This window comes from Lichenostomus cassidix, chromosome 2 (genome assembly GCF_008360975.1).
Source record: "Lichenostomus cassidix isolate B80296 chromosome 2, HeHo_3.0, whole genome shotgun sequence".
Classification (NCBI taxonomy): Eukaryota; Metazoa; Chordata; class Aves; order Passeriformes; family Meliphagidae; genus Lichenostomus; species Lichenostomus cassidix.
In genome coordinates this window covers 33,745,561-33,773,154 of record NC_139482.1, presented here as the reverse complement: position 1 = coordinate 33,773,154, position 27,594 = coordinate 33,745,561, and the positions used below count along the sequence as shown (strand labels likewise).

Sequence of the window (27,594 nt, the reverse complement as noted above, 5' to 3'; positions counted from 1 at the left end):
TCCTCTGCCAAGAGGTACCTGGATACCAACTGCTCCTTTTATGTCCTCTCTACACAAAAGATAGTAATTGGCTGCCAGGGTCAGATCATGCTAATAATGCATAGTGGGGGTCTTTGCTAGAAGAAAGGCCATTTTGGAGTCACATGAAAAAATATCCTCACCTGGTTCTCAGCTGCCAACAGTTACTCCATCCCCCACAAATTTACTGTGACTAACAACATTGTTTAATAGTCTCAGGATATTTATTCTGGGCTTGCTGCCAACTGTAATCAGGACTACATTTCTAAAACCCATACTTGAGTATTTTGTGTATATATATGTTTTGTTTATGGATCTCACCCTTACTGCTAGGAATTCTTTGCTCCAAATGATTCCATTTTGGTCAATTACAGGAGCATGAGTAAATGGAAAGTTAGTGTTGAGTAGATGATGGCAGGAACTTTGGCAAATCAAGTGTTCCACACAAAATCACCACTGTGCACGTGGTTCAGCTGGCACAATCAATAGACCAGCTTATCCCTCTCAAAAATCACCGTTTGATTGGCCTGTGAGTTCCGAAAGTCAAAGCTATGAGAATCCAGAAAGTCTTCCCAGTCATACAAAACTGATGGGTTTTTATGACAACCAAACACATGGAAGTGCCCATTCCTAAGGAACCAAGTTTTGGGAGAAACCAAATTGGAACACAACAGCTCAAAAATTCTGAGGCATCTGAATATCTTGTGTTATATTGGTTTTGGAAATTAAGGGTGTCGTAGTCACTTCCACCTGTTCATGGCTAAAAGATCTGTTATCTTAGATAAAGAAAGTAGACATGTTCATTGTCATAGGTAAATTAGTACCAAACATTCATGAAGTCATGGAAGTGACTACAACACCTTAACTTCTCAAACTAATATAATGAGTAGTAATAGGAATGCAGACAGAGGGACAGCAGAAGTCCACACAACAGCAGTATTTTAAACAAAGCAGCAAGCCTACCAATCCTTTTCTTCCAGGAGGGAATCCTCCTCCAGCAAAAGGCTCTACATCCTGCTGGTTGAAAAAATGCAGAGAACTACATCTTAAACAGCTTCTATTAAAAAACAATCCAAGAAACGGTAATCTCTTCATATTTATCATTTTATATTTGCTATTTCTTCTGCACAAAAAACAGACTCTTCTTTATAAAGAATCACGTACACCTTCCCTGGTTATTTATTTACATCCTGCCTTAGAACTGTTTTATCTTTGGCATATTACTAAGTCTCCCAAGAAAGATTCCTGCAGCTTCTCAGTTCCATATAAATTTGTACACTATACATACAGTCTATCTGGGTGAAGAGCAAGCAACTGATTCTGTATTGCAGATAAAAAATAAAGATACAAGTTATTTGATTTAAAGGCACCTTTTCTCAAGCTGAACTTTATTTAAGCCTGTTATATTCCACCTCATTACAAAAATCCAAGCTGTGTCTGCAAACGAGCACAAGACTCTAGCGCTGTTTCTCTTGGGTTTGCAAGAGGGCAAAGCACATAGATCAGAGAGAACACCCTGCTAATTAAACTGCAGCAGATGACTAAAGAAGAGAAGAGCTTGTCAGATGTAATAGCTATGTCAAGAATGATCAAATTAAATATGCAAAATGTGAAATAAAGGTGGGGACAGCACTAAGCTCACATTCTAGATCTTGAACAGGCTGCAAAAGCTGACAGTTTCTCTAATTATTCACAGTAATGGACATTGGGAGCAAAAGGTAGGAGGGAGAAATACATTTTTCTCCATTATAGGTGCTGAGCACCAGGGCTAAAATCATGCCTGTCTGAACACTGATCACTTTCTGCAAAGGTTAATAGCAATTAAATGTGGCAAACTAGACTAAATGAGAAACAGGTCATGATACCACTGTACTTGCAAAGAGCACAATACTTTGCAGAAAGGTATTTCTTGTTTAATATTTTTGAAGGTGCAAGAGTACTTAGAAAAAGTAAGAGTAATAGGTCTGTTCCTGTTCAAATGAAGACATACAGTCCAATTTATTACAGAAGCCATTTTTTTATACCAGAATGTGCAAGTTAACTGTACTAAAAAGAAAAGCTAACCAGTATGCACTTAAAACATACAAAGCCCTTAAAAAACAGTGAAAATGTATCCCTCTCAGTTTAATCAGCTTTAGGTAACAGTCAATTATCTCTTCCAAATAAATTGTTGCTCATCCAACAGCAAAAAGAATTCAAAATGGAAATTAATAAATGCAGATTTGCAGAAGACAGAACAAAAGATTAATACATTAGAATAATGTCTCTAGTAGGATACCAATTCATATTCAGCATTCAACTGAAAATACTGGTATCTAAGTCCCTTACATTTTTATTTGTTCTGTTCCACTTTAGTTCTCACATTCCTATTATAAAATGAGTGAGATGTGGCTACATTTTGAGCTCTCATGGAGAGAAAAGGAGAGTAAAGTCCACACAGGAGAGAAAAGTCAGGAGCTGAGATTACTTGGTTTATTTTACTTTAATACTTAAAGAGATTATGAAGCTACTGTCCTAATACCAAAACAAGCTGTCAGCAACTCAAGTGTTTATGGGAACAAGTATATTATCATCAATAGACATGCAGAGTTTTCTGCTTCAAAGCATACACAATTCACCAAAAATATTTTTCAGGGAAACGAAAATCGATTCCAAATTTACATAAGAATAAATCAGACTTCTGAGATATAGAAAGTCTATGTGAAACTCTTCGTAACTCCTCAGTAAACACATCAAGGAAAATAAATAATAAAAAGGTAACTTGCATTGCTATCCTCAGGATCTTCTAAACCATCAGGCCGACTGAGATTGCGTGAAGGCTGGCTACACACAACCTCATCTTCCAGCTCCCAAAAGGAACTTCTAACAGGTGGTCTTTGGATCTCATCAGGATTAAAAGCACCATCTGCTCCATCTGAAGAAAAATTAATTAGGACATCTTTGTTCAGTAGTTTCTATTTTGAGATTACACATGTGCTACCTTACCTTTGCAAATCAAGAGTTAAACATATTTTTGGTTTAGATAATACAAAACAAGAGGAGAGAATCATCTTCTTCCAAAGGTGTTTAAAACTTTGTATACCTTACTTATTCTCATCATAAAATAAAGGTCCTTTACTGATGTTCATCAATCAGAAAAGGCTCTGTAAACCAGTCTGAAGACTGCTGGTACTTAACCTGCATTGCTTTTGAAACAGCAAAGGAGAAATTATACTGAGGAGTGTGAAATTTAATTACCTCTTCTTTCCTGAATTGCATAGGGGTTTCCATATTGCAATACTGGTAGTCTACTTGGCACTGCAGGAACAGGTCCATTTTCCTCTGAATATGGGTTGCGGAAATGTAATGTCTGCTGTGAAGTCTGTCCTTCCATCATCCTTCCAGCTTGATCTCCTGGTGTCCTGCCAAGTTCCTAAATAGTGCAAAGTTCAAAATGTAATTAATCTATGGAGTCCTAGCAAAGTTTGAAACGTTTATTAAATGTGTTTTTAAAAGATAAAATCTGCTAACCTTCCTACTGTCTTTTCATTTTGATCTTACACCAAATATATCACAAATACCAAATATAGTCAATGAAGGAAAGAAAATACAAAGAAGTATTGTAAAAAGATACTATTTTTTCTTCGTTTGTCATCAGTTAATTCAAATTACATAAACAGAACTGCCATGTTTTTCAAGAAGTATCTGCATCCTTTTCACAATGAAGAAAAATTAACTAAATTAGTAAAAATGGGTAGATTAACAAAAAAAAGTAACAATAATAGGCAGTGAGAGAAGTTTTTAAAAGTTACAATTAAAAATAAAATAATTTTTTTTTCATATCATACAAGAATGTAGCATTTTAGTACATGGAGCACATATATGCACATACTAGACATATTCCATATGAATTCATGAGTGGCAGACATTTACAGAACTAGTAAGTACATTGCACTGGATCCCTTCTGATATTTAACAGCAATATTTGTATCAGACCATTCTTGTGGAAGTGCTAAAACAGAACTCCCCAACAAAATTAATATACTTAAAATTCTAGATTCTTGCATATAAGCCATATATATGACAGTAATTACAAACTGTAAAGTGGTTTTATAACTTAGAAACCATTACAACTCTAAACCAGTATATATGTTAAAAGACACTAATTAAAGTGACTTAAGTGTGGTCAGTTCATCAGCTGTAATTTATCCAAATAAAAGTTTTTCTCATCCTTCCACATCCTTCCATTAAATAAGGTGGGTTAAGGGATAGAGAGCAGTACACCAAGAATATCAAAAGGATTATGCCATTTAAATTCAGAACCAAGCAAAAAATTCTGAGATGTAAATGAGAAAATAATAATTTAAAAATAGGGACTTTTAAGGAAGACATGTTTTCCGGTAATGTCCCTTCTAATTAGTATTTTCTTCTGTGTTCTCTGGGTTCAAGTTTAATATTTGCTGATGTAATGTTAATAAAATCTTCAAAGACTGAAGTGTGTCTTTTCCCCAAGAGATTTTAAATTGAAACTTAAAACCAAGGCTTCAATTACCAGTTCAACTCCATGAGAATTAAAAAGTCTGTTACTAAAAGGAACAATTCAATATTTTTTCTTGCAAACAGGTGAACTTCAGCTCAACCTCTTGAACAGAAAAATGCAAAAAGCAAGAACCAATAACTACTCTGAAAACAAAACACTACTCAAATGCAAAAAGACCTCATGCAGTGGATGGCATCCCTCCTCTAGATACAATATAAAGCTATGCCAGTGTTACTTTTGATTTACAAACTGAAAGGCACATATGATTAAAACTGTCAGGGTTAAAAAGCTACAATTGCATGTTTTAGTGAGTGTGCAAAATCTAAGTAATTCATCTTTACTCAATACAAAGGAGGAAAATTAATTAGCAATGAAATTAAGGTTTTCCCTTTTAAAACTGATTTCTTCTGCAATACAGAAGCACTTTAAAATGAGAGGCAGTAGCATTAATACTTTAATTTTAGTATTACATACAATTAAAGCAGAATGTAAATAAACCTGGGTGTAAAAAGGTGCTTCTAAATAGCTTTAGCCAGAAGTTGGACAGCTAGGGTAGAGACTGATTTGGGAAAAAAAAACCCTAGAAAAATATCAAAGGCTACCTAAGTATGTAAATAAAATAGAAACAAAGTAATTTTATAGGTTTGAAGAGACAGCAAATGAACATATTTAGCCAGCTATGCTTGGTGACATTTATAAACAAACACTGATAATGAGTATAAAATGGAAAGCTGTTTACTGTCCCATGCTTAACATTTTGAATTGTGGTTCCAGTCTAGGAAGGCACTTTGATTCTTCTTTGTAATGTAAATATCTATAAATTTGGTAGACAAAGTTCCAAGCTTCTATAAGCTCCATACATTATTATTATTATTATTATTGTTGTTGTTGTTGTTCTTATGTGTGGTTTAAAATTACTCCCTCCAGCTAAGCTAGCCCCACCAAAACTCAAATTTTAATTTGATTTCTTTTGAACTAGAAAAATATATGAGAGATCTATTAAAAATTATATCCTTGGTTTGAAAGAAGATAAATAACAACTACTTCACAATCTAGAATTTCACAAAAAAAAATCCTAGCTTAATTTGAAAGTTTTATTTTCTTTCAGTTTATCTGTATGAAAATACCTGGTTTTACTAAGTATCTCTTCAGAATGGAGTATCAAATAAAGAATCAAAGTTCCAAAGAAAAATCCTAACTTTGCACAATATCCTGCAATACTATCTCAATGTAATAAAGACATTTTATTATTTCACTTTTCAGTAAAACCTAGCTTTGATAAATCACCATTTAATACCTCAGAGGTACTTCAACATTAGCATTAACATTTCAGAATGTCTGACAATACCTTCTCACTGGTAAAGAGTTCCAACTGTGATCCCAGTTCCTTTATTCGTCTCTCCTTTTCTGCCAGCTGAATCTATATGAAAAGAAGATTAAGGATTCTTGTATCAGTGAATGGAAACTACTTCCCTGCATGTTATATCATGAAAACAAAGGTCCCTGATTAACTTAATCGTTCAGATGAAAACAGTTTTGTCTGCTAGAGATATATGCAACATGTAGTGCCACTACAAATCCAACCTAACAATTCTCACAAAGTTTTATCTGCTGGACAACAGCAGATAAAGATTAGCAGCCTTTTCCTGCCCATTTTCAGTAAACAGTTGTGGAACGAAGAAATTCTGTTAAAAACAAGGAGTAGTATCAGTGCCACCAATGGCATGAGGGACATCACTGCCCAGTCACAACTGAAGGTTTGAAAGCCTGATCTCATTATTTTTGAAGAAATCTCTTGGCATTTCGTATGTCCCACCACAGAACTTGAGAGAACCAAAAGCTATTCCTGCCTCAAAGACACTAAATTTGTTTCACAAACATCTACCTTGTGTCTGTATTGGGTGCTCTGGAATGAGGTGCAACTAACACATTACACAATTCTTCCTGGCTTCAAAACGACAATTTAAATAATCTTTCTTTACAAAGGAGTATTTTACTTGTATTCTGGTTACTTTAGAGACTGCCCCTTTCCCTGTTTTTCTAACATCTAAGCTCAATGCTCAACATAACTGCTTATCAATTTTTTTCAATTCTGAAATTCCCTCCCCTAGTTTAGGTCAATGGAGCAAAATCCCCTGACTGGAAAAAAAGCTCACTTTTTCTCTACCACCTGCACCCTCCTGAATGACAGTAATTTTTTAATTGCAGTCAAAATGCTTTCAATTGTGGAACCAATTATTTATTACACCTGCTGTTGAGAAGTTAAACTTATTTCACATTAAATTATGCATGGCAACTGATTGCTGCTAATTAGTAAAATAAAATAAACTGGAAAGAGTCATGCATCTTATAAAACTGAAATTAGAGCTTCGGAAAGTGTCAGAAAAGGATGGCCTATGGAGCGCAGAAATTAACTATAGAGAAATTCAGCATTTTATAAAGAAAAAGTGCTGTAATTACTAATAAAAAGGGGCTCCTAGTAGAACCAATATAGTCACAGTTCAGTTTTATCATCACAATGGGCAAAAAAAGGCAATATAGTCAATTGCATTATCACCATTTGACTGAGAACCAGAAAAAAAGCTGGTCTCATGAACATTTGTTGCTCTTATCTCATCCCTATTGACCTAAAAAGCTAATTCAACATCAGCATTACTATCACGTAACCTCAAAGATTAAGGTCCCTTGTAAGCTAAAGCTGCCCCTTATGCTTGATTTTCTGGTCAATGTGTTACATCGCTCTACCAACACTATAGCTGAGGTTCTCCAAATTAAATTCTCTCATGGTTTTAAAAACAATGGATCACTCCTCTCTCTCTAGTGACTTCAGATAAAATGCATTAGACATTATTACACTGGTAATGCAATATGCAATATGCAGATTTTAGACAAATATACCAATCAATCTTCCTGTTAGCATTACAGTAAGCAGCAGGAAATTAGAAATCCCTTGCCCTTTTTTCCCATAATACAAGATTAAAACATTTAGAGGTTCATTTAAATCCACAGTAATAAAAGACTGAGAGTCAGCTGGTAGCAGATCTTAGAAGATCTCTTTTACTTTAAAAGAAGCATTACGTGACTGCATTGTTTCTTCAAGTGCAGAATTTCTATTTACAGCAAAAATATATTTAGTGTGTTTTCCCTAATAAAGTTCGTTACTTTAACTATCACAAATAAGCAACCATGTTAAGAACAGATTACCATCAATTGTCATAAGCAAAACCTCTAACTTACTTTATACTGATCCTCCATTGCTGCCAGCTGTAATTTTATACTCTCATTGATTTTCACTTGTTCCTTCCACTTCAGCTCCAGTTTAGCCAGCTCATCAGCATAAACACTGCATTTCATCTTCTCATCCTAAAGTAGTTTACACAATGGAATGAAATATTTACAATCTTAAAGAGATTTTCCCTCCCACCCTCAATAATGTCACTGTGTTAAATCCATGCTTTTGAAATTAGACCATTTACAAATGGCTTTTCCAAGCCGGACTCAAGACTCTGAAGAGGTCAGGACCACAGAACACTGCATAAATTATGTTCAATAGGCAATTCTCTTCCTTGAGTTTTCAACAGGCTGATACTCCTCTCTAGTTTCACAGTTTCAAGCTTCTTTGTACTCTAATACTCCTAATCATTATTATTCTTTTAAGTACCTCACTTCAATACAAAATCTTTCCTCGGGTGACTTTTACAACCTAAGTATCTTTCATCCAGAAGGTCAAAGGCAAAGCTTTTTTCAAAAACCACAATGAAATAAACAGCCAGCAGAAGCCAATGCAGGCCCTCCACGGACAAGGTTGCAAGCAGAATTACAGGACAGTTATTACATCCCGGAAAACTTGTTAAAATACAATATCAGTGTGATAAAAGAAATAAAATTAAAATAGACAAGACAAAACTCAGAAAGAATTTCTTAAACTGCTGTCAACTTTTCACCAGTGTCACTGATGCAATACTCCATCATCATATACACATCCAAATGAAAATCAAATTACAACTGACAGGTACTAATATTTGAAGAGCATTACTATTGTGGCTACAGCATTACCAGCGCCAACTTTTGTCGAGACAACCAAATAAATGCCTTTATGTATGACAGAGCCCAAGCTAGCTGGCAGAACCCACTCAGGTGTGAAAACACTGAAAAAGCCATGACAGGCATATACAGAGAAGTTACTACGCTTGGACGGTGTATCAGATCAACACAGCCACACTTGTTCCAAGCATCAGCTGGCTTACAGCAACATGCTGCATTTTATTTATAAAAGTAATTATGCTTAATTTAAGAACAGAAAGCATTCAAAACCTTGAGCATGTGCACATTTGTTTTACTGCATCTGGGCTTTCCTTGTCTCGCCCCTCTAAAACCACACATAGTCAAGAGTTGATTGAACAAAAATGCGTTTTCTAGCGTTAAGATTTCCACCATAATCACAGTGTATCACACAAACAAGGAAGGCAGCTCAGCTGGGTAGGCCTTGTGGTTTTAAGGCTTAGCACCTACAGCTACTTTTTGTTCAGCTTTCCAAAGCAGGTGTTTACTTACTGCCAACATTTGCTTGCATTTCTTATACTTCTCTGTTTTCTCAGCAATCTCTTTATTCATTTCACGCACTTGCTCCTTTACCACGGATTCCGAAACTATGTCAGATGAAATGGGGCTAACTGTGAACATTGAAGAAAAAACAAGAACATTGGGGTTTTTTGTTCCATAAATAAAGTTTGTGTAAGAGAGATCACAGACCAGATTTGAGTGCGCATCAAGAACAGAGTGCCCCGTGTTATCCAAAGCAGAGACAATCAGCATTATGTGCTATTTAAGATCAGCAATCATCCTGGCACATCTGTGTTCAGTTCTCTCACAAGCTGAAGATGAACATAAGTACACACATATGTACTACTTTCCCAAGAAAGAAAACAAAGTAAACACCAAAATATGTATGCTATCATTGTAAATATTCTATTCTTACATAAAAACATGAAGTACCTCAGCAAACTACTTCATCGCCCACTATAACTGGGCTTGCTGGGATTGTATGTTTTCAGAAACAGTTGAATTTACTTTAGACAGGAGGAAACTGATAGAAATTACAACCTATGGTCTTTACAGACAAGAAGAATCTGTCAATTATAAAATAACACAGAAAAAACTAATCGGCACTTACTGGCATTTATCAATTTAAACTGAATAATAAAATCACAAAATGGTTTGGGTTGGAAAGGACCTTAAAGATCATCTAGCCACACCTTCCACTAAACCAGGCGGCTCAAGAGCCCCATCCAAGCTGGCCTTGAACACCTCTGGGGATGGGGCATTCATAATTCCTTTGGGAAGCCTGTTCCAACACCTCACCAGCCTCATAGTGAAGGATTTCTTCTTTAGTTTTAACCTATTACATGCTTAAGTTTTAGAACATTATTTCTGCAATAACTTAATAGCTCATAAAAATTATGAACATTTTCTAATAAACCACTATTCCCTACAATTCATTAAAATAGTCGGTAGACTTGACCTTGCCATCACATAATCAGAAATTTTCAGCAGATTTGATTTTACAGTAGAATGCTATAGTGGATAGTCATCATAACACAACTGCAAAATCACGTGCTATTGTACTCAAATTGAAAATTTGAGTAAGATTTTTTTAAAATAAACTGTTCATTAGCTTGGCAAAACCATCTCTGTTAACCATAAAGCAGAAATTCAAGAGTTCAGTTCTACTGACATCAGTAAATAGCAACTAAACTGATACATGAACTTATTTATCAATGTTACTGCTTGGTAAGAGACAAAATTTTTAGATCAATCTTCACATCTCTAACACTTTAATAAAACAGAACAAGTCCACCTACTTTATACTATAAATACTATAGTAACTACTTCACATAGACAACACTTTAAGGCTGATACAGACAGACAAAATTTAAGCTGTTGATACCTGGAGATGCAGACAACTTTTTGTCTGTAACGGCGGCAGTAGCTATCTCAGTGTTAGATGCATCTGTCAGTTTCTGTTGATGCCCTGCAATTTTCTTTGTGAAAAAAAATTTTGTTTTGGTACTTCATTAAATGAAAGCCAAAGCACAAAGTAACGTATCTTGCACTATCCTTTACTCCAAAACTGAACTACACAGAACTGTTCATTTAAACAGTAGGTAATAATAAACATGCAACACCATTTAATTCTACCAACACTGAAATTGCTTCACACTATGATTTTTATCAACTTGCTTGATAAAGTTCTTTCTACCTAGAAACAGCAATTTCTAAGCAAATTATTAGAAAAACCTCATTTTCTAGAGAATCAGTTACACTTAAATGCATCAACTTAAATCTAATACTCCAGTAGGAAAACAGAGTCTGTATCAGGAATGTCTGCTGGACATCCAGTGTAAATGTAATGAAATCTGGTGGTTGATATAAGATGTCCAACATTGCCAAAGATGTGGAAGATTGTTAAGGAAAAGCCACATATGACACCTCATTCACCACTGACCTTCTGGATGAGAACATTATTTTTTTATGCAATGTTCTGTGGATAGAAGAAATACTCAAGTCTGAGCAAAACTTTTCTTAAGAATTCATATTTGCACTGCTTGCCACCACTCATATGCCTGGTTCCCTGTTTGAGCTCCTCTCCAATTCTAATTTTTACAAAATTCTAAAGAACTCTGCCCTCCAATGTGCTTGAAATTGGCTGACAGGTTCAGTTACTAGGTGGCCTAAGACTCGTATCATCGAAAAATATTCATTTATTTTTGAAACAAATCTTAGAAGAGTGGTAAGATTACAAAATATGTATGGAATGCAACTCCATACTGTGTTGTGGAAACTTATTCCCCACTTCGCTTTTATATCCTACTACAAGTTCTCCATTTCCCCCGATTTCGGGCTTGGGTTTTTTTGCTGGGCTTTTTTGTGGTGGTACTGAAGAGGCAGTAATTATGGATTTTCCCAGCTTCAGTTTCAAAATTCTTCATTGACCAACGTAATGCTTATAGGTTCATCCAAATTCTATTAGGCTTCTACATAACACCAGCTACTGTAAATTCTATGCTTGGTTTGGACAACTATATAAAAAGAATCATGGAAGTAATTTAGGTTTATGGAAGCAAACGGTAGAGTCATTGCTTACCACACATTTTAATCCTTTTTAAAAGTATGCATTTTTGCAAAAGGAAATAAAATTGTTGTTGAAATGTTACCAAAAAAGCAAATGCATTTTATCCCATTCTACTTACTGCCTGTTCTGTAAACTTGTTTACTTGTTTTTGAAGTTTCTGACATTCTTTGAATTTTTCCTTGTAATGGTCAGCAGCCATTTGCAGACGAAGCTTCAGATCTTCAACTTCTCTGCGCAGCTCCTGCTCTACAGCATTTGAAGCTTCCTTTAAAAAAAATAGAAACTGTTCTCCCTTTTGTTCAAATACCACTATTTCCCAAAAAAACTTTTTTCAATTAAAAAAGCTCCATGTGAGTACTGAAACTCCTATTTTCCTTGTGGGAAGGAAAGGAACTGAGCAAGTAGTAGAGCACAGAGAAAGGCAGAATATGTGCTGAACTTCACTTCAAGCAGGACACACTGAGGGACATAAACAGAATAATACCAGAGGCAGGTAAAGAAGATTCTTATTCTATGGGCTGATCAACATCAAAGGCCTGAACGTACTGGAAAAGTCTGAACACCCTCCAGGGGCTGTTCTAGCTGTCCTATGGTCCCATTGAGCCACAACACTATACAAAAGCTACACAAACTACATCTGGCAGCTAGACAGAGGCCATGGTCAGACAGCTTCTGGTAACGAGTCATTCAGATGATTTCCTACTTCTCTCATGATGCATTTTAAAACACGTTGTATACAACTGAAACTCTTAGGAAAAAAACATGCAATTTTTGATATTTTAAATATAATAGTTCTTTAGAGTGTTGTAATATTCATTTTGTATTTACAGTACTATTTTAATTACTATTCAGCTCAATATATTTTCTTTGGACAGTTACACCATTACACTAATCCTAGCAGCAAATTAATCCAATACAGTTGTAGTCACAGAAGATCCAGTATGAAGCTCACTTAAATCAAAATGATGAAACATACATTAGCTCACAGTATTTTTATCCACGACTAAGGTCAAGACAGTTTCCATTACATTAATATTTTTATGCTTGTAAGCACTAAAGCAAATTAACTTTGATCACAAATACTGGAAGGACTTCCAAGAATTGAGAGAGAATCTATCGATAATAAAAGAATGTTATAAAACAACCCAAGTTTCTACTAGTAAATTTTCTTATTTGACTGAATTTTTAATGCTACTGTGGCTCACTTAACAGAATTAAGACAGGAAGAGGATTCAAAATAGCATAGATAAATACTCCATTATTCTGTGCAAATAAGGTGGAAAGAAGTATTTGTAATAGCAGACACCTCCTTTCATACCAAACTTCCAAATCAGCTAACATGCACTTGATTAAAGGTAGTATATTGAATGCTGAAAGATAATTTGATAATTATTCTGACAGATTTTATAAATACAGATAAACTTCAATACTGAATACTGACGATATACCTGTTCATTTTTCAAAGTTGTGATTTTTATAAGTTCAGCTAAAGCTTCAGCAAGTTGCTTTTTAAATTTTTCATTTTCCAGACGTGCACTGTGAAGATCTGCCATTGTCTTATCTCGCACATTTACTGCATCACTCAGCTCTTTTGACATTAGAACAGCTTCTTGTTTGCTAGCCTGAATCTGATCTTCAGCTTTCCGAAGCTGCTCTTTCAACATATTTGCCTCATCCTAGGAAAGAGAAGAGATGGAAGAGAATTCATTATTTTTTAATTCAAAGCTTAAATAAAGGTTGGTATAGGGATTAGAAACATCTGAAAGAAAAATAAAGTTGTCCTGGTGGCTTTAGTAAAACTACTTAATCAAGAAGTCAGTACACAAATACCATTTTCCCCATTTGTCTTCTTTGCCAACAATGATGTGCAAACTTATTTCACTATGAAATAAAGGCAAACTTAAATACTGTTTTTCTCTATTCTGGATTTTTTTTTGGAATTTCAGCTTAAGTTTTAAACATATGACCAAAAAAAGTCTGTTTTCCGCAATTCTTCTTCCTTATCACTGTAGAACTCCAGCATCAGCACCAAAGTTCATCCCACAGAAACACACTGAAGGTAACAACACAGTAAGAGGCTTTACAGTGCCTGCAATTGGTTGATGTAAAACACTGTAAAGCAACTTTGAGATGTTTTTCTCACAGTTCTATTTCCCAAGATCTTGCACAACAAGCTTTCCAGAGGGAACAGAAAACAAATAGTAACGAAGAGCAAGCTGCAGCATGTTGCACTAAGCACTGCTGCAGCACCATAGAGCAACCCAAGAGCCAAATGACCAAGCTGAACTACCAGCCTCTCGCTCCTCAGAGAGGGCCAGGATTACCAAAAAAAATTTAAATTTTTCCTTTTCTTTTTTTTTTTTTTTAGCTACTATATAAAGCGTTCACAGCCTCTGGATGCCCTGATGGCAAAATCGTATCTTATTCTTGAGTCCAGATACAAATTCAGCTATCTCTAGTCCATTATTTGTTACTTTTTTAACTATAATTTACTAAGTCCAGAGGAATACTAATGCATTTTGTAACCAGTTTTGAAGATGGATAGACTAGTAAATGCCCTGAATTCCTGTCTCCTAGCTCTTTTTACAGTACATGATGCACTGGTTACATATTTCAGTAAGTATCTGCAGTTTCACAGTGTGACATAAAACTATTAATGATCCCACCAGAAACATCACAAGCACTTTAAGATTAATAAATGACATGTTTGGTTGCTTCAGTACTGACACATACCCACCCCCTTCAAAATGAAACACAGTAGTAACTTAACACATTCAGAAATGAAACAGCAGGAAAGAGACTAAAATAAGATGTACCTTAAAGCAAGATAGCATGCCCTTTTTAAGCTCTATTTCCATTTTCAACAGCACTTTTCCACTCATATTCCTAACTTATACTACTTTAAAACAATTTCTAGTCTTTTGAGATCCAAATTGCTTTTCTGTGAGAAGACTGGCAACACACATAAGAAAGTTGCCTGCATAATGTGACTTTTCCATGCTGGCCTCAAAGGCTACGTCTAAACTGACTCTAATTTGGATCAAGAGCACATTTGTGAAGCAAAACTCCCAGTCAATTTCATTATTGCCTATCACACTGTAGATCAGAGAACAATCTCAGGGCACAGAAACTGCATTCCTTTCGGATGAAATGGAACAGGATGATGTACATCAGGAAAAAACACCTAATGGTTATTCTGTTGTGGGTTTACCCTGGCTGGATGCCAGGTGCCCACCAAAGCCACTGCACCATTCCCCTCCTCAGCTGGGCAAGGGGGAGAATATAACAAAAGGCTTGTGGATCACAATGAGGACAGGGAGAGATCACTCAGCAATTACTGTCATGGGCAAAAAGACTCAGCTTGGGGGGGGAAATTAATCTAATTTATTACCAGTCAAATCAGAATAGGATAATGACAAATAAAACCAAATCTTAACACATCCAGCCCCCAACCCCTTCCCTCCTTCTAGGTTCAACTTCACTCACAAATTCCGTATCTCCCTTCCTGCAGCACCACAGCTGGGATGGGGAACAGGGCCTGCAGTCACTTCATCACACATTGTCTCTGCTGCTCTTTCCTCCTCCGGGGAAGGACTGCTCACTCTCTTCCTCTGCTCCAGTGTGGGGTCCCTCCCATGCAAGACACTCCTCCATAAACTTTTCCAACACGTATCCTTCCCTCAGGCTGCAGTTCTGCATGAACTGTTCCATTGTAGGGTCCCATCCATAAGGTGCAGTCCTTCAGGAACAGACTGTTCCAGTGTGGGTGCCCTGCAGGGTCACAGGTGCTGCCAAACCTCCTCCAGTGCAGGCTTCCCACAGGGTCACAGCTTCCTTCAGGCACACCCGTCTTCTCTGGCACGGGGTTCTCCTCTTCTTCAGCATTAACCTCCATGGGCTGCAGGGGGACAGCCTGTCTCACCAGGGTCTTCACCATGGTCTGCAGGGGAATCTCTGCTCCAGCACCTGGAACAACCTTTTTCCCTCCTTCACTAACCCTGATGTCTGCCGAGTTCTTTCTTTCTCATGTTCTCACTCTTTTCTCCAGCTGCAGTTCCTCTCACACAGCTTACCCCTCTTCCATACCCTTCTTAAATCAGTTATCCCAGAGGTGCTACCACCATCACCAACAGGCTCAGCCTTGGCCAGTGGTGGGTCCATCTTGGAGCTTGCTGGCCTTGGCTGTATTAGGCACTGGCTGGTATTGACTCTCTCAGGGGACACTCCTGGCACCTTCTCACAGAAGCTACTCAGCTTCCAAAACCTACACAAACCCAATATATACATCAATAGCACCTGACTACAACTAAGTCTGAAGTAACCCCATGCGGACCATGGACAGCATAAATATGAATTCAACAATTTCACTCTCCTATTACACCACACTGCTTGCTAACCACAATGCTCCCATAGGGCATAGTAAGTCACCTCTTCCTTTCAAAATCCTACTCTCACTGCAGAGATCTCAGTCATCACTGCAGCCTGATAGTACAGTCACCTAACAAGTCCTTCAGCACATCATTCCATGTCTCCTCTTTTCTTCTCCACCACCTTCTACAGTCTCAACACAGCTACATTATGAACTTTTTTCCTCAACCTCCTTTCCTTTTTCATGAAACTAAAAGCAAGCCAGGAGCACACCACTTTTACTAGGCTCAAGAATTACCTTTTCATGCATAGTTAATCTCAGTTCATAATGTGAGACCTCAACAAGCTCAAAAGGTGCAAAACTACAACAGAATTCAGTCTTTCCATCATTTTCTTCATCTAGAGAACATCATAATCCTCCCACCTCTTGGCCTATACGCTGGTGATATCTTCAACTTCTTTCCTTTTCTTGTCAAGCACACACAACATGAGATATGTTTATTCACATCAGGCCAATTATATTAGTACTGCTTACCTTGTTTGATGAGGAGTGCAAATAAGCTTTCTTCATATTTTCTTTTTCAGCTATTAATAGCTGTAATCTGCCAACCTCCTCTTTATAATACGATATCATGTTTTCTTTGTTTGCATCCAAATTCTTAAACGTCTGGATTTCTTTTACTAGTTTGGTGTTTTCTATTTCTGTATTCTTCAAGTGTATCTGCAATGATGCTAAAACATGTCAAACTTCTTCCATGTTAGGAGAACTACTGTTCACCTGTCCATTTATGTGCTCACTAAATTCTAATTTATCTCTGAGGCAGATTAGAACCGGTAAAGAGAGAAAAATAAACAATCAATATTATCACTGCCCTCCAGCCCAAACTTTCTGGCTGGAATTCTTTCAGCATGGTCACCTAACAACAGCTTTACTCTACAGCTAGAAGTTAAATCCCTAATTTCTCTCCACATCAAATTAAGCTGCTCAGGATTCACCCCTCTCTTCACAAATGCTGGACAACTAAGTACAAGCAAAAGAGAAATGACTTGAAGAAAACTAAAGAGAAATAAACTTTTAGTAGTATCTGCCCACAGTCATCTAAGCAAACAGGTCAACACCAGCAATATTCATTTCCAACAACAGCAAACTACTTTTAACAATTCTGCCCATAATAGTGCAGAATAGCTCTTGCACTCAAGTGCAAAAAGTTTTGTGTTGATTATTTACAAAGGAACTCCATGCTTGTAAAACATGATTTGAGATGTTATAACTTCTGTTGTATATCTAATACTGCCTGTCACATAATGACATTTTCCTAGGAACTGAAATAATCTTTTAAATACACTTGCTCTGTTTCACACAACCTAAGGATTTCATAATTTTAGCATATAATTTTTTTTCTGCTTTTGGGGGGGGGGCACTGTATTTTATTCCATATATGGGTGTCTCTCAATACCAGCAGGAGAAATCAGCCACACTAGTAAAAACCAATGCAATAAAGAACCTACCAAAATTTCTCAGTGTTATACACAAGGCTCAAGAAGAGGGATTAAGAAAACAAAGTCTGGAGAGAGAATTTAAATGACTAAGAAGTATTTTAGTTATGAAAAAGTGTGTTAAAGATGACCAGTTACAGGGTGATGCACTGTATAACTAAAGAATTTTCTCACTAGAATCTATTATTTTTTGTTACTGTGTCTGTACTTTAACGAATTGGTGATTCATTCTCCTTCTCAGAGATCTTTTTATGCCATGGTTGAATTCAGATGCTGTTTTCCTCATTCATTTTTATATGAGAACATCTATATATTAAAAGATCTGTTCACAGAAGTTACCCATTTCCTTTTTTCCTTAACAAATTCAATTCATTAGACTTCTCCATAAAACATTATTACCTTTATTTCAAACCACTGCATTCCAGTGTATACAGGTAGGTAAAAGTAATAAAGTTACCTTATAAAGCTCTTTTTCATCCTTTTCTGTCTTTAACACACATTCAAGTTGCTCCTTCTCAAGCATCACTTTCTTCAGCTTGTCCTTCAGACTAAAACATTGAAAAATTAATGGTACAGAAATATTAATACAGAAATTCCCTGCATATATTAAAATTTGTTAGTCTAAAAAAAACACCTCTGGGGAAAAAAGTAAAACAAGGAAGGTAAGGAACAAAAAGACTAAGTACCTGTCTAACTCAGTTTCTTTTGCAATGGCTTTTTGAGTAACAGTCATGATATCTTCTTCAAGCTGGAGAACTTTTGAAGCAGCCTCATCATGCTTCTTCTTCAAATCATTATTTTCCTTTTTAAGAGTTTCTGATGTTTGAGTATTATCCTTTTAAAAAAATTGCAAATAGATGTCATTTAAGAATGTGATTCTTCAGAAGTAAAACATGCTATTTGAATTAATGCCAAAATATGGCCATTAGATTTCTTCTCTTCCTTAAAATGTATGACAAGCTCATTTCAAGTATATGTGAATATGAAAAAAATATTGCTATGCACAGTTCATATATTAATAAGGGGTCAATAAGGAGTTTGTTTTGGTGCAAGCATTCAGTTACTCAGAGACTACCAAACACTTCAGAGTATCGGATAAACATATTATTTCCTATCTTTTGCTTATTTCCTTTTGGCAAACTAACCACTGTCTGTCTAGCTTAGAAAACAAAGAGCTTTTATTTCTCTTTGTACTTGCTTTTACTTGAAAAGAAGGAGAGTTTGCATTTTTCCAGACAGTTACACTACAGTAGCAAGCCACAGTAAAGACAACTGCAGGCAAGAGGAGAAATAAAATGAAATTCTGATTTAGAGCCGGTTTCTACATGACATTCTCCTAGCTAGAACATATAGAAGGCCTCACATAGCTCAAGAAAGCTCATGCAATCATTGTGGGATTTGTGTCTTGGATACTGGAAGCTGAGACAGAGGATGATAATACCCAAAACAGATTTCTTGTCAGAAAACTGACAAATACAAGATGGGCAACCACTTTAAGTGTTGCATTCATTGTCTAATTACAGTTATGTCCATACTGCTCTATGGCAGTGGACAGCTGAATGTCATCTCCACCACAGCAAAACGGCCACTGAAAGTCAGGCTATCTTAAATAACCCTGAGAATGTTTTTTTCAATGTAACTATTTTCTTGAAAAAATAAATAAGTAACACTAAAGTATATTACATATACTGAGATAATACGCCTTATTCTGATATCAAAGTATGATAAAGCTCAGCTTAGTATCAACAGTGCATGACAGTGATATGAATCAAATTGTAAACAAGGTCAAGACAGACTGACCAACATACCTAACTACAGCATGACTTACAGTGTTTGTGTAGATACTAAGGTACAAGCTGTCTTTCTGCTCTAGATTTGGAAGATTAAAGCACTACTTCATTTATTCATTTTTAAACAAAGCTCAATGCCCTGAAATAACGAGACTGTACTGCTGCATCAAGAGAAACACATCGGCCAAACTTTACGAAGAACCCCTACTGGCCAAATTCCAACCTAACTAACAATGTTTTAAGTACAATAAAATATAATGAGGACTGGTTTTAGTCATTAATTGTCAAGATACTCTGTTCACAAGTATAATTAAGCCCCAGTTTTACAAGCAACTAAACAGAAGTTTGAGCATTATGATTTTTTTGGGGGAAGATAGGGAGAATTGAAGAGCAGCAAACGTATCTGACGACTCACTCGCTACACACTTAACCAGCATGTAAAGAAGATTTTTATTTTTGTTATATATGCTATAAAAAAGAAGAAGACTAACGCATTACCACTATTTAAACTCTGAATGGCTTTATGTCTTAACACAAAAAAGAATTTCAACGGATTATCAATATGCCATCTTTTTTTAAAAAACAACGCTGGAGAAGATAACCCACAACTTTCATAAGGTCTTTATTTTTGAAGAGCTATCAGTTTCTTGCAACCAAAAATATATGTACTTAGTGTAATGAGGGCAGGATATTTTAATTAAAGTCAGTATTCCAAGTAAAATTTGCTATATAACCAGCAGCAACAACACACTCTATAACTGCTTGTCCTCCCCTAGTGCAGTGGAGACTAATTACTTGCTCCTGTTTTGAAAGCCTAGTATAGTAAAAAGTCTATTTCAATGCATATCTGTGTTTTCTCTAAACACCACTTCGGTATAACTGTAACTGTTGTAACCCAAGTGCCTTCAAAAGAATTTAATCTGATACATTATACATACAAACTGTACAAACAGTTCAAACAGGCTGCCAAAGGTAACATATATTAAAAGGAATTAATAGCCTGAAAAAATTCACTTCACAAACAGCATTACAATTGATACTGCTTTGCTAGTTATTCTAAAGGGACATAGTACTAAAATGTAAAAGTTCCATGCTTAACAGATTCTCACCTAATAAACTTGTTTAGATACAACTAAAGCCTACAGTTTTTAAAGAAAAAAAAAGGATTAATTTTTAGAGACGACTTGTTATTTTACAGAATTCTTAGCAATTCAATTTAGATGCAGCAAGCCTAGTCCCATACACTGGTTACAGTGGTTTCAGAGCCTGTAAAATTTAAAATGAGCACTCTTAGACTATTTTACAGGTAAAGTCAACTGTGTTTAGAAAGAGTCTAAAGGGGAAGAATATAATAAACACATCAACTAAATGTACAACCCCTCTTACAAAAAAAGATAATTAATTTCTGTAATCACTGTTTTAATTCATTTATCTTAATTTATCTGATACATCTACCAGTATTATACATTTTCTTCCACCTTCTTAACAGAGGAATAAAAAATGCACAGCAAGAGCATGAATAATTTTAATGAACTGGTTTAAAAACACCCAACAATTTTGAGGTTATTTTTAATCTAGTTACAAATGCAGCTCCCCCCATCTCCTTCCCTAGAGTTGCAACGGCCATAAGGGTGGAAGTGGGAAGCAAACTGCACCACAAGGGTCAAGAGTAAGCAGCCAGAAATTACCTAAGTCAGCTTTACTGCTGCAAAACAAGAAGTTATCGAAACAAAAATTCCTGTAACTACTAGGAGTCTCACTAGTAAAATGAAGCAACAAAAATTCAATGTAGCTGTCAAGTGAATTTCCATAGAATGAAAATTCCACTTTGAAAATGTTGACGTACCTTCAGATAGGGAACAATAAGAACTATGGGGGCTACAAAATCTTTACTGCGGTTCTAAAATGACAGAAGATTTAAGATTGATAATTTTAAAAATAATTTTATTGTAATTCCATGCAACACTGTTGTAAGTGTTGCACAGAAGCCTACCATAAGCTCTACCTAAAGATCATGCCTGGGCTCATTCTTGAAACACATTTAAAACCCATTTAATAAATAAATTCCCACTGCAAAAGGACTGATGATCTTTCATTTGAGAATGGAATAGCCATAATGTTTCTGAATTCACTTTTTTCAGAGAAAATCATGGCAAAAATCCATACGTTCAACAATGAAGAACAACATGCTTTCCCTACTTATTATTTCTTGCTAATGGATTTTAACAACAGTAAAAGATGGCTGAGCAGAGTCTGGTTAATGGGAGGAAAATGGTACAGATATCCCCTCCTGTAAATCAGTACATACAACATATTTTTCAAACATACTTAAGGTAGAGAGAGATCCAGCAGACAGAATAAAGTACTTGAAAAAGACAACCCAAGACTATTTCCAGATGTGACATCGTGCAGTATGGCAATGGGCAGCATAGCATGGTTTTCTATGGTTCACCTTCCCTTTCTGTAACATGCAGAACTCCTTCCCAACCTTTTCAAAGTCATCCCACATCTAAAACATTCACCTTTAACTAATGGCTAGTATCTGCAGCCTTTTTTTTACTTTTTAGAGAATGCATACACTGTAATGAAGAATAATGAAAGATTAAAAATGAGCTATGCAGCTCACACTAAAGAGGTCAAATCAGTAAATACAAGGCAATCAATTTAAAAACAAAAATGAAAAAAGAACCAAAAAGCAAACATCAAAAAAAAGGCAGCACCACCTTTCAGCTGGATTGATTTACCTGGATATTATTTAATGTCAGAGGAACCATTATGCTCAAAATCCTACAGAGAATTTAGAGGGTTTAGATCAATTATCTGCAGAAGCCTTTTGTTTATCCCATTGACATCACAGCACCTCCAACAGAACCATGTGAAACACTTGGCTGACATCATATTCTGTTTAAAGGAAGGACCTCTGAGGATAAATGGTGAACACAACATAGGACCATTGCATCCACTGCAAAAACTGAGTCCGCCCATGACACAAGACCTGAAAGTTCTGAAAGGAAACCTTTCAGAAAAAAATAAAATGAAATGCCTGTATCCCAGGCACTTCATTAAAATTAAAAAAATTTTAATTAAAATTAATTCCAAGCCAATTCCAAATAAACTCAATGACATTAAGTTTTTATCCTCATTACTATGATTTGTAATAGAAATACTGCTCTAAAAAACACTGCACAGTCTATTCCGAAAACCTAAGATATCACAGTGGTAGGACTTTAACTGTTAATTCTTCAACTAACATCATTAAAGAGATCAATACTACAAAACTAAGGTCTAACTCTCTAAGAGTTCATTTAAGTTACATCCATTACTCCACTACTGTCACGAAGATTACAAACATGGAAGTTTTTGCAAGAAGCAGCTGAAGCATTTACACACACAGACTTTGCAACATGTATTTACATGTCAGAATGTAACTTAAAACATGCCATAATTTCACTATAAGCTATTGATTTTGCAAAGTCATTTTCATTATTATATAAATTGAAGTGTTGAATATCTCAAATTACTGTTTAATTATGCAGTGAAATAATTTTCAATTGCCCAGTTTAAGAAATATTCATACAAAGAACAATCAAAAAAACCCATAAACCAGGGTTTTCTCTTCGTATGATGTTTATAGAACCCATAGGTGCTGTAATTGCCAGTGCCAACCTGAGCAATTCTGAGTGTTTAATTTGTGTCTAAAATTAAATGAAACTGGGGGGAGGTCTGCTTTTTGGGCTGGGGGGACACTTTTTGGTTCCTGTTTGGGTTTTTGCCTTTTGGGTGGTTTCATGTTAGTTGATTTTTTGGTTGGTTTTTTTTTTTCTAAATGCATCTTCTTGACCATCAGATTTTCACACACGCAGCACACATGAACAGTATGAACAGAGCCTGGTCTAAAGAGACACTGAAAAAAAACACTTGATTCACTTCTGTGCACACAGGCTGAACTGAGCATTTGTACTGCTGACATATCCCACTGCACAACAGTGTTTTTCACTATCTAAGCAGAGAAACTCTCCTTATAAAATGGAATCAAAAGTCAACTTAAATGAATCCCTGACATCTGAATAAAATTCTCCAATGAATAAAGCTACTGTGCAGGTAGAACCTGTAAGCAGAATGTGAATTTAGATGGATGTCTTATTAAAATTCCCCATGAGATAGATGAATAAGCCCACTTTTTAAAAGTTAAATGGTAAACTAAATTTACAAAAAAGCATGAAAGAACAAGTTTATCAAGTCAGTATATACACTTCTGCCTCAATTCATGCCCACATCATAACAGAAACACTATTCAAATGTTCATATGATCAAAGGATGAACAGGCAGTCTGCAAATCTGTTGCTTCTGACTCAAGCTAAATATAGACAGAAACCACTACCACAGGAATAAGGCTTGTCACCACTGTCACATTAAATAAATCAGTTCAGAAGTGCTCTCTTCCCACTAGAGGGAGACCAATGACTGCGAAAGCATCTTTTCCAGTTCTGCTCTCCACAACAGCACAAAACCAGTGTTCACAAAATGAATGGTTGCAGAGTATCAGAGGAATGACCAACGAAAGACACCCAACAACTACTTTATGTTTCCCTTCTTTAGCACTGTAATACTGAATCAAAACAGTAGGCAAATGCACTGCTGTCACAGACCTTACACACAATTTAAGTATACACAAAACTGAGAACACGAAGACCAAAAAGCATGCATTCTTATTATGTACAAAGTTATATACATTTTATATTCATAATGTCTGATAGAGATTAGAAGTATTTATATTAGTGTTTTCTAAATAAAAACATACTAAGCTTTTGTTCAGGGTTTTGGTTTTTTTTTAGTTTTCTTCAATTCTTAAAAAAGCAGAATATACTCAGAAAAAAGCAGCATACTAGTATTATCTAACACACTGATTATGTATCAGTTTAAACAAGCAAACCAAAGGAAGAGTTTAAATAATAAAAACAACCTGAAAAAGTTCTGTTAAGCATGCATAATGTGTCATCTTCTTAAGCAAAATAATCATAGTGCATAGCTACATCAGTATTTTATTGCTGGAGTTGCAAAGGTGTATATACAGCATGATCCTAGATATAAGTATGCTACGAGGGAACATCACCCTAGTAAAAACACATTAACTCTGAAACACTACAGAAGATCATGAGAAGATGATGCGAAATTTCTGAAACATTTCCAGTAATTTCACATTTACTCTAAATGCCCACATAGAGTAGTAACAGATTAAGTTAAATCTTCACACTCAGTAAGAACTATTTTAATGTCATCTGGGGAAAAAAAATAGGAATGTTTTAACTGACATGAAAACTGCTGCAAAGGAATACTATGTTTTCCTCTAACTGAAAATACAGTAGCCCTTTTCAGAAGACAAAAAAAGTGTTCATGCTGGGGGGTAGAAAAAGGAAAGGCCACTTACCCCCTCTCTACACTGATTTTGTCAGAACAACTACATACTGCATTAAGCAGGCATTGGACAAGAGCAAAAGATCAACCTAAAAGAAATAAAGACTGACTTTGTCCCTCACCTTACAATAGCTCAAGCTTTGGCAGGGTGGGGTCAATAACACAACTTAATGGTAATAAACCATAAGTACACACTAAAAAACTGGGGCTAGAGAGCATCTTCCCCGTGAGCACAAACACTGACTAATACCGAGCTGTGTGCCTTGCAAATATTTTTTTTTTCTGTGATGGTGGCAATGACAAGAAGAGAAAACATCTGCAGAATCATTCATGTGTTCAATACAATTTTTTTTACTCCAATGTGATAGAACATAAAAAAGTTAACCAAATCTAAAAAACCAAAAGCCGTTTGGGCCAAGTAGTGACTAAGAGTACAATAACATGTTACAAGAAGATATGTTGCAAGAACTCTAACAGTACATTTATTCCTCCTACCTTTGGTAGGAAATGAGATGGTTACCTTGTGAGAAGGCAACACACAACTGCAGATCTCCTGAACAAGCAAGGGCACCTTAGCAAAATGAGTCTGTAGTCTGCTGTGGCCATTAATTTCAAGTGCCACAAACGCAGGAACTCACCTATTTGCAAAATTCAGAAAATGGGAATCTTTTCAATACTTGAAAACACGCATAGAGCCCAATATTCAAGCTTCAGGGAGCACTAATTGCATTACACCTGAATAGATTGTTTAGTATACCATGTTGTTAAAAGATTGATCTACTTTCAGCTTACCTCTTCCTAATATTTTCCTCAACCCCTTACAAAACATCCCAACTACACAAAAAGCATATGGAGAAAACAATAGTTCCACACCCCAAAATTCTGTAAGAGTAACTGGGTCTGAAGAGAGGCCATTTAATCAGGAGCAGGAGGGAACCACTAACTGGGATATAGCTGTGGCACTGTTGTGCCAATAACTATCCTGTCTATTTTAAGAAAGCAATGCTTCTACAGACATTTCTCAATGATCCAAACTTCTTCTGAGCTCTTTCTGAAATTACAGACTGATAAAAATCAGTACCAAAAAGAAGAAAGTAGTCTAAAGGCATATGAATAGATATGAATAAAAAGGGGATTTTAACAGAACTGTTTTTTAAGGAAACATTTTCATATTAGGAATTTGGAGCTTTTCCATATTCTATTTGCTACACTGCATCACAGTAAAGTAACTTATGTATTACAGCCCCTAACCACATCATCCACGTTCTGTTCAATTCAATTACAAATATATAACACAGATTAACAATGGATGTGATCAAAAGACAAAACACACGAGCTCAGATACTCATATTATTTTCCCTGAAGAAACTAAGTGAGATTTTTAAAAATCAGGCAGATCGGCAAGAATTATGTATATAGGGGTTGGTAACTCCAGGGCTCCCTTAGCACAATACAAATGGTAATAAGCAAATATTAGTTGCCAATGCATCAGCAGCATAGAGAGTCCTCCACTCAATTAGAATCAAATACATGTGTTTGTACAGACACATCCACTTCCTCCGCACATGCAATTACTGCTTTTTAAACACAGTGCTTTGTACTGCTGTGGGGTTTTTGAGGGCTTTTTACACAAGCAGAAATATATCTGTGTACTTCCTGATGGAAGTACTTGGAAAAACAAACAAAAAATTCTGTTAAGAGATTGCACACAGGTTCAATGTAACTTAGCTTTACTTTTAACAGGAATAGATTTCTATCAATTATAGCTGCTTAAACCACAAGGGTTTAAGTAGTATGGCACCTAGTATATACAATAATTGTATTTTCTCATATGAATTGTTGTTTATTAGTCCAATATGCTCTACAGTATATTGGAAGACGTTTTAAAAATAGAATTCAAAATAGTTAAGCCTTTACCTAAGCTAAACATTTTCAAAAACACAAATTTTAAATTCATCTATTCCACTTTTTACCTATTCATGTATTAAATGTTTGTAGAGCATAACTAAAAGTTCACATGCATATGAAAAAAGAAAACTCGAAATAAAAGATGAAAATAAAAAGCCCCCAGAATACTCAGTTAAAACAAGCACTCAAAGGCAAAAAAACCATAAGCCACCCCAAAACAACCTGGCTCACACTAAGCACCTGTGAAGATTCTGCTGTTACAGAAAATACAAATACATTCGGATTACTTATCAATTCAAAGGTTATCCCATGTAGTCTTCTTTAAAAACATCCAAATTAATGCATTGCTTAGGTTTATTGCCAATAACAACTACTGACATCACACAAAGCACACTAGATTATCTGGGGGATGTTCAGAGGCTGCTTTGTAAGGCTTGCTTTGGTGGTCAGCTGGGGAGAGGGTTTTTTGGGGGGTTGTTTTGTTTGCATTTTTGGGTTTGGTTGTCGCTTTATTTTTAAAACAGACCACAAGGAAAATAAAACCTAGCTACTGAAATCCAACTGAGTGCTGCATCACTGCTGCTCAGGAATCTTTAAATCAATCCATCAATGTACTGTACGTATTCCCAGCAAATGTAAATTGCATAATCCTGCAACCCACTGCTGTATTTCATGCACTGGAGTGGGGAGGTAGGGAGAGCAAGTCGTCTTTAAGACTGGAGAGCTACATATAAAGCATTGCCTTATAAAATTTAAAAATTTATATTTTATTTAAGTTTTAAAATTATTTAAGTTAACTTACTGCCCCTGATTTAACAGATGCTTGCTTAATTTTCAGGAATAATATCCAATTTATATTCTGCTTATATATATAAACAAATGGATGCTTTTTCAACTCGGCAGATACATTTCTTTTTTTTAAAAAGTGAAAAACAGAGAATAGAACA

General features: G+C 35.7%; 1 protein-coding gene across 4 annotated transcripts in view; it reads right to left on the bottom strand.

Annotated features, from left to right (window-relative positions):
* The window catches only part of TAX1BP1 (Tax1 binding protein 1), a 55,789-nt gene that overhangs the window by 4,584 nt on the left and 23,611 nt on the right, over positions 1 to 27,594 (bottom strand). For 2 of the 4 annotated variants that reach the window (XM_085050983.1, XM_085050984.1), the window contains exons 6-16: positions 18,221 to 18,369; positions 17,992 to 18,082; positions 16,573 to 16,758; positions 13,118 to 13,345; positions 11,788 to 11,934; positions 10,485 to 10,578; positions 9,092 to 9,210; positions 7,775 to 7,900; positions 5,886 to 5,957; positions 3,256 to 3,430; positions 2,784 to 2,932 (exon numbers count right to left, since the gene is read on the bottom strand). In XM_085050983.1, coding sequence (XP_084907109.1) covers positions 2,784 to 2,932; positions 3,256 to 3,430; positions 5,886 to 5,957; positions 7,775 to 7,900; positions 9,092 to 9,210; positions 10,485 to 10,578; positions 11,788 to 11,934; positions 13,118 to 13,345; positions 16,573 to 16,758; positions 17,992 to 18,082; positions 18,221 to 18,369 — 1,536 coding nt within the window. The remainder of the gene's footprint in view (positions 1 to 2,783; positions 2,933 to 3,255; positions 3,431 to 5,885; positions 5,958 to 7,774; positions 7,901 to 9,091; positions 9,211 to 10,484; positions 10,579 to 11,787; positions 11,935 to 13,117; positions 13,346 to 16,572; positions 16,759 to 17,991; positions 18,083 to 18,220; positions 18,370 to 27,594) is intronic. The other 2 variants (XM_085050985.1, XM_085050986.1) reach the window with 2 other exon arrangements.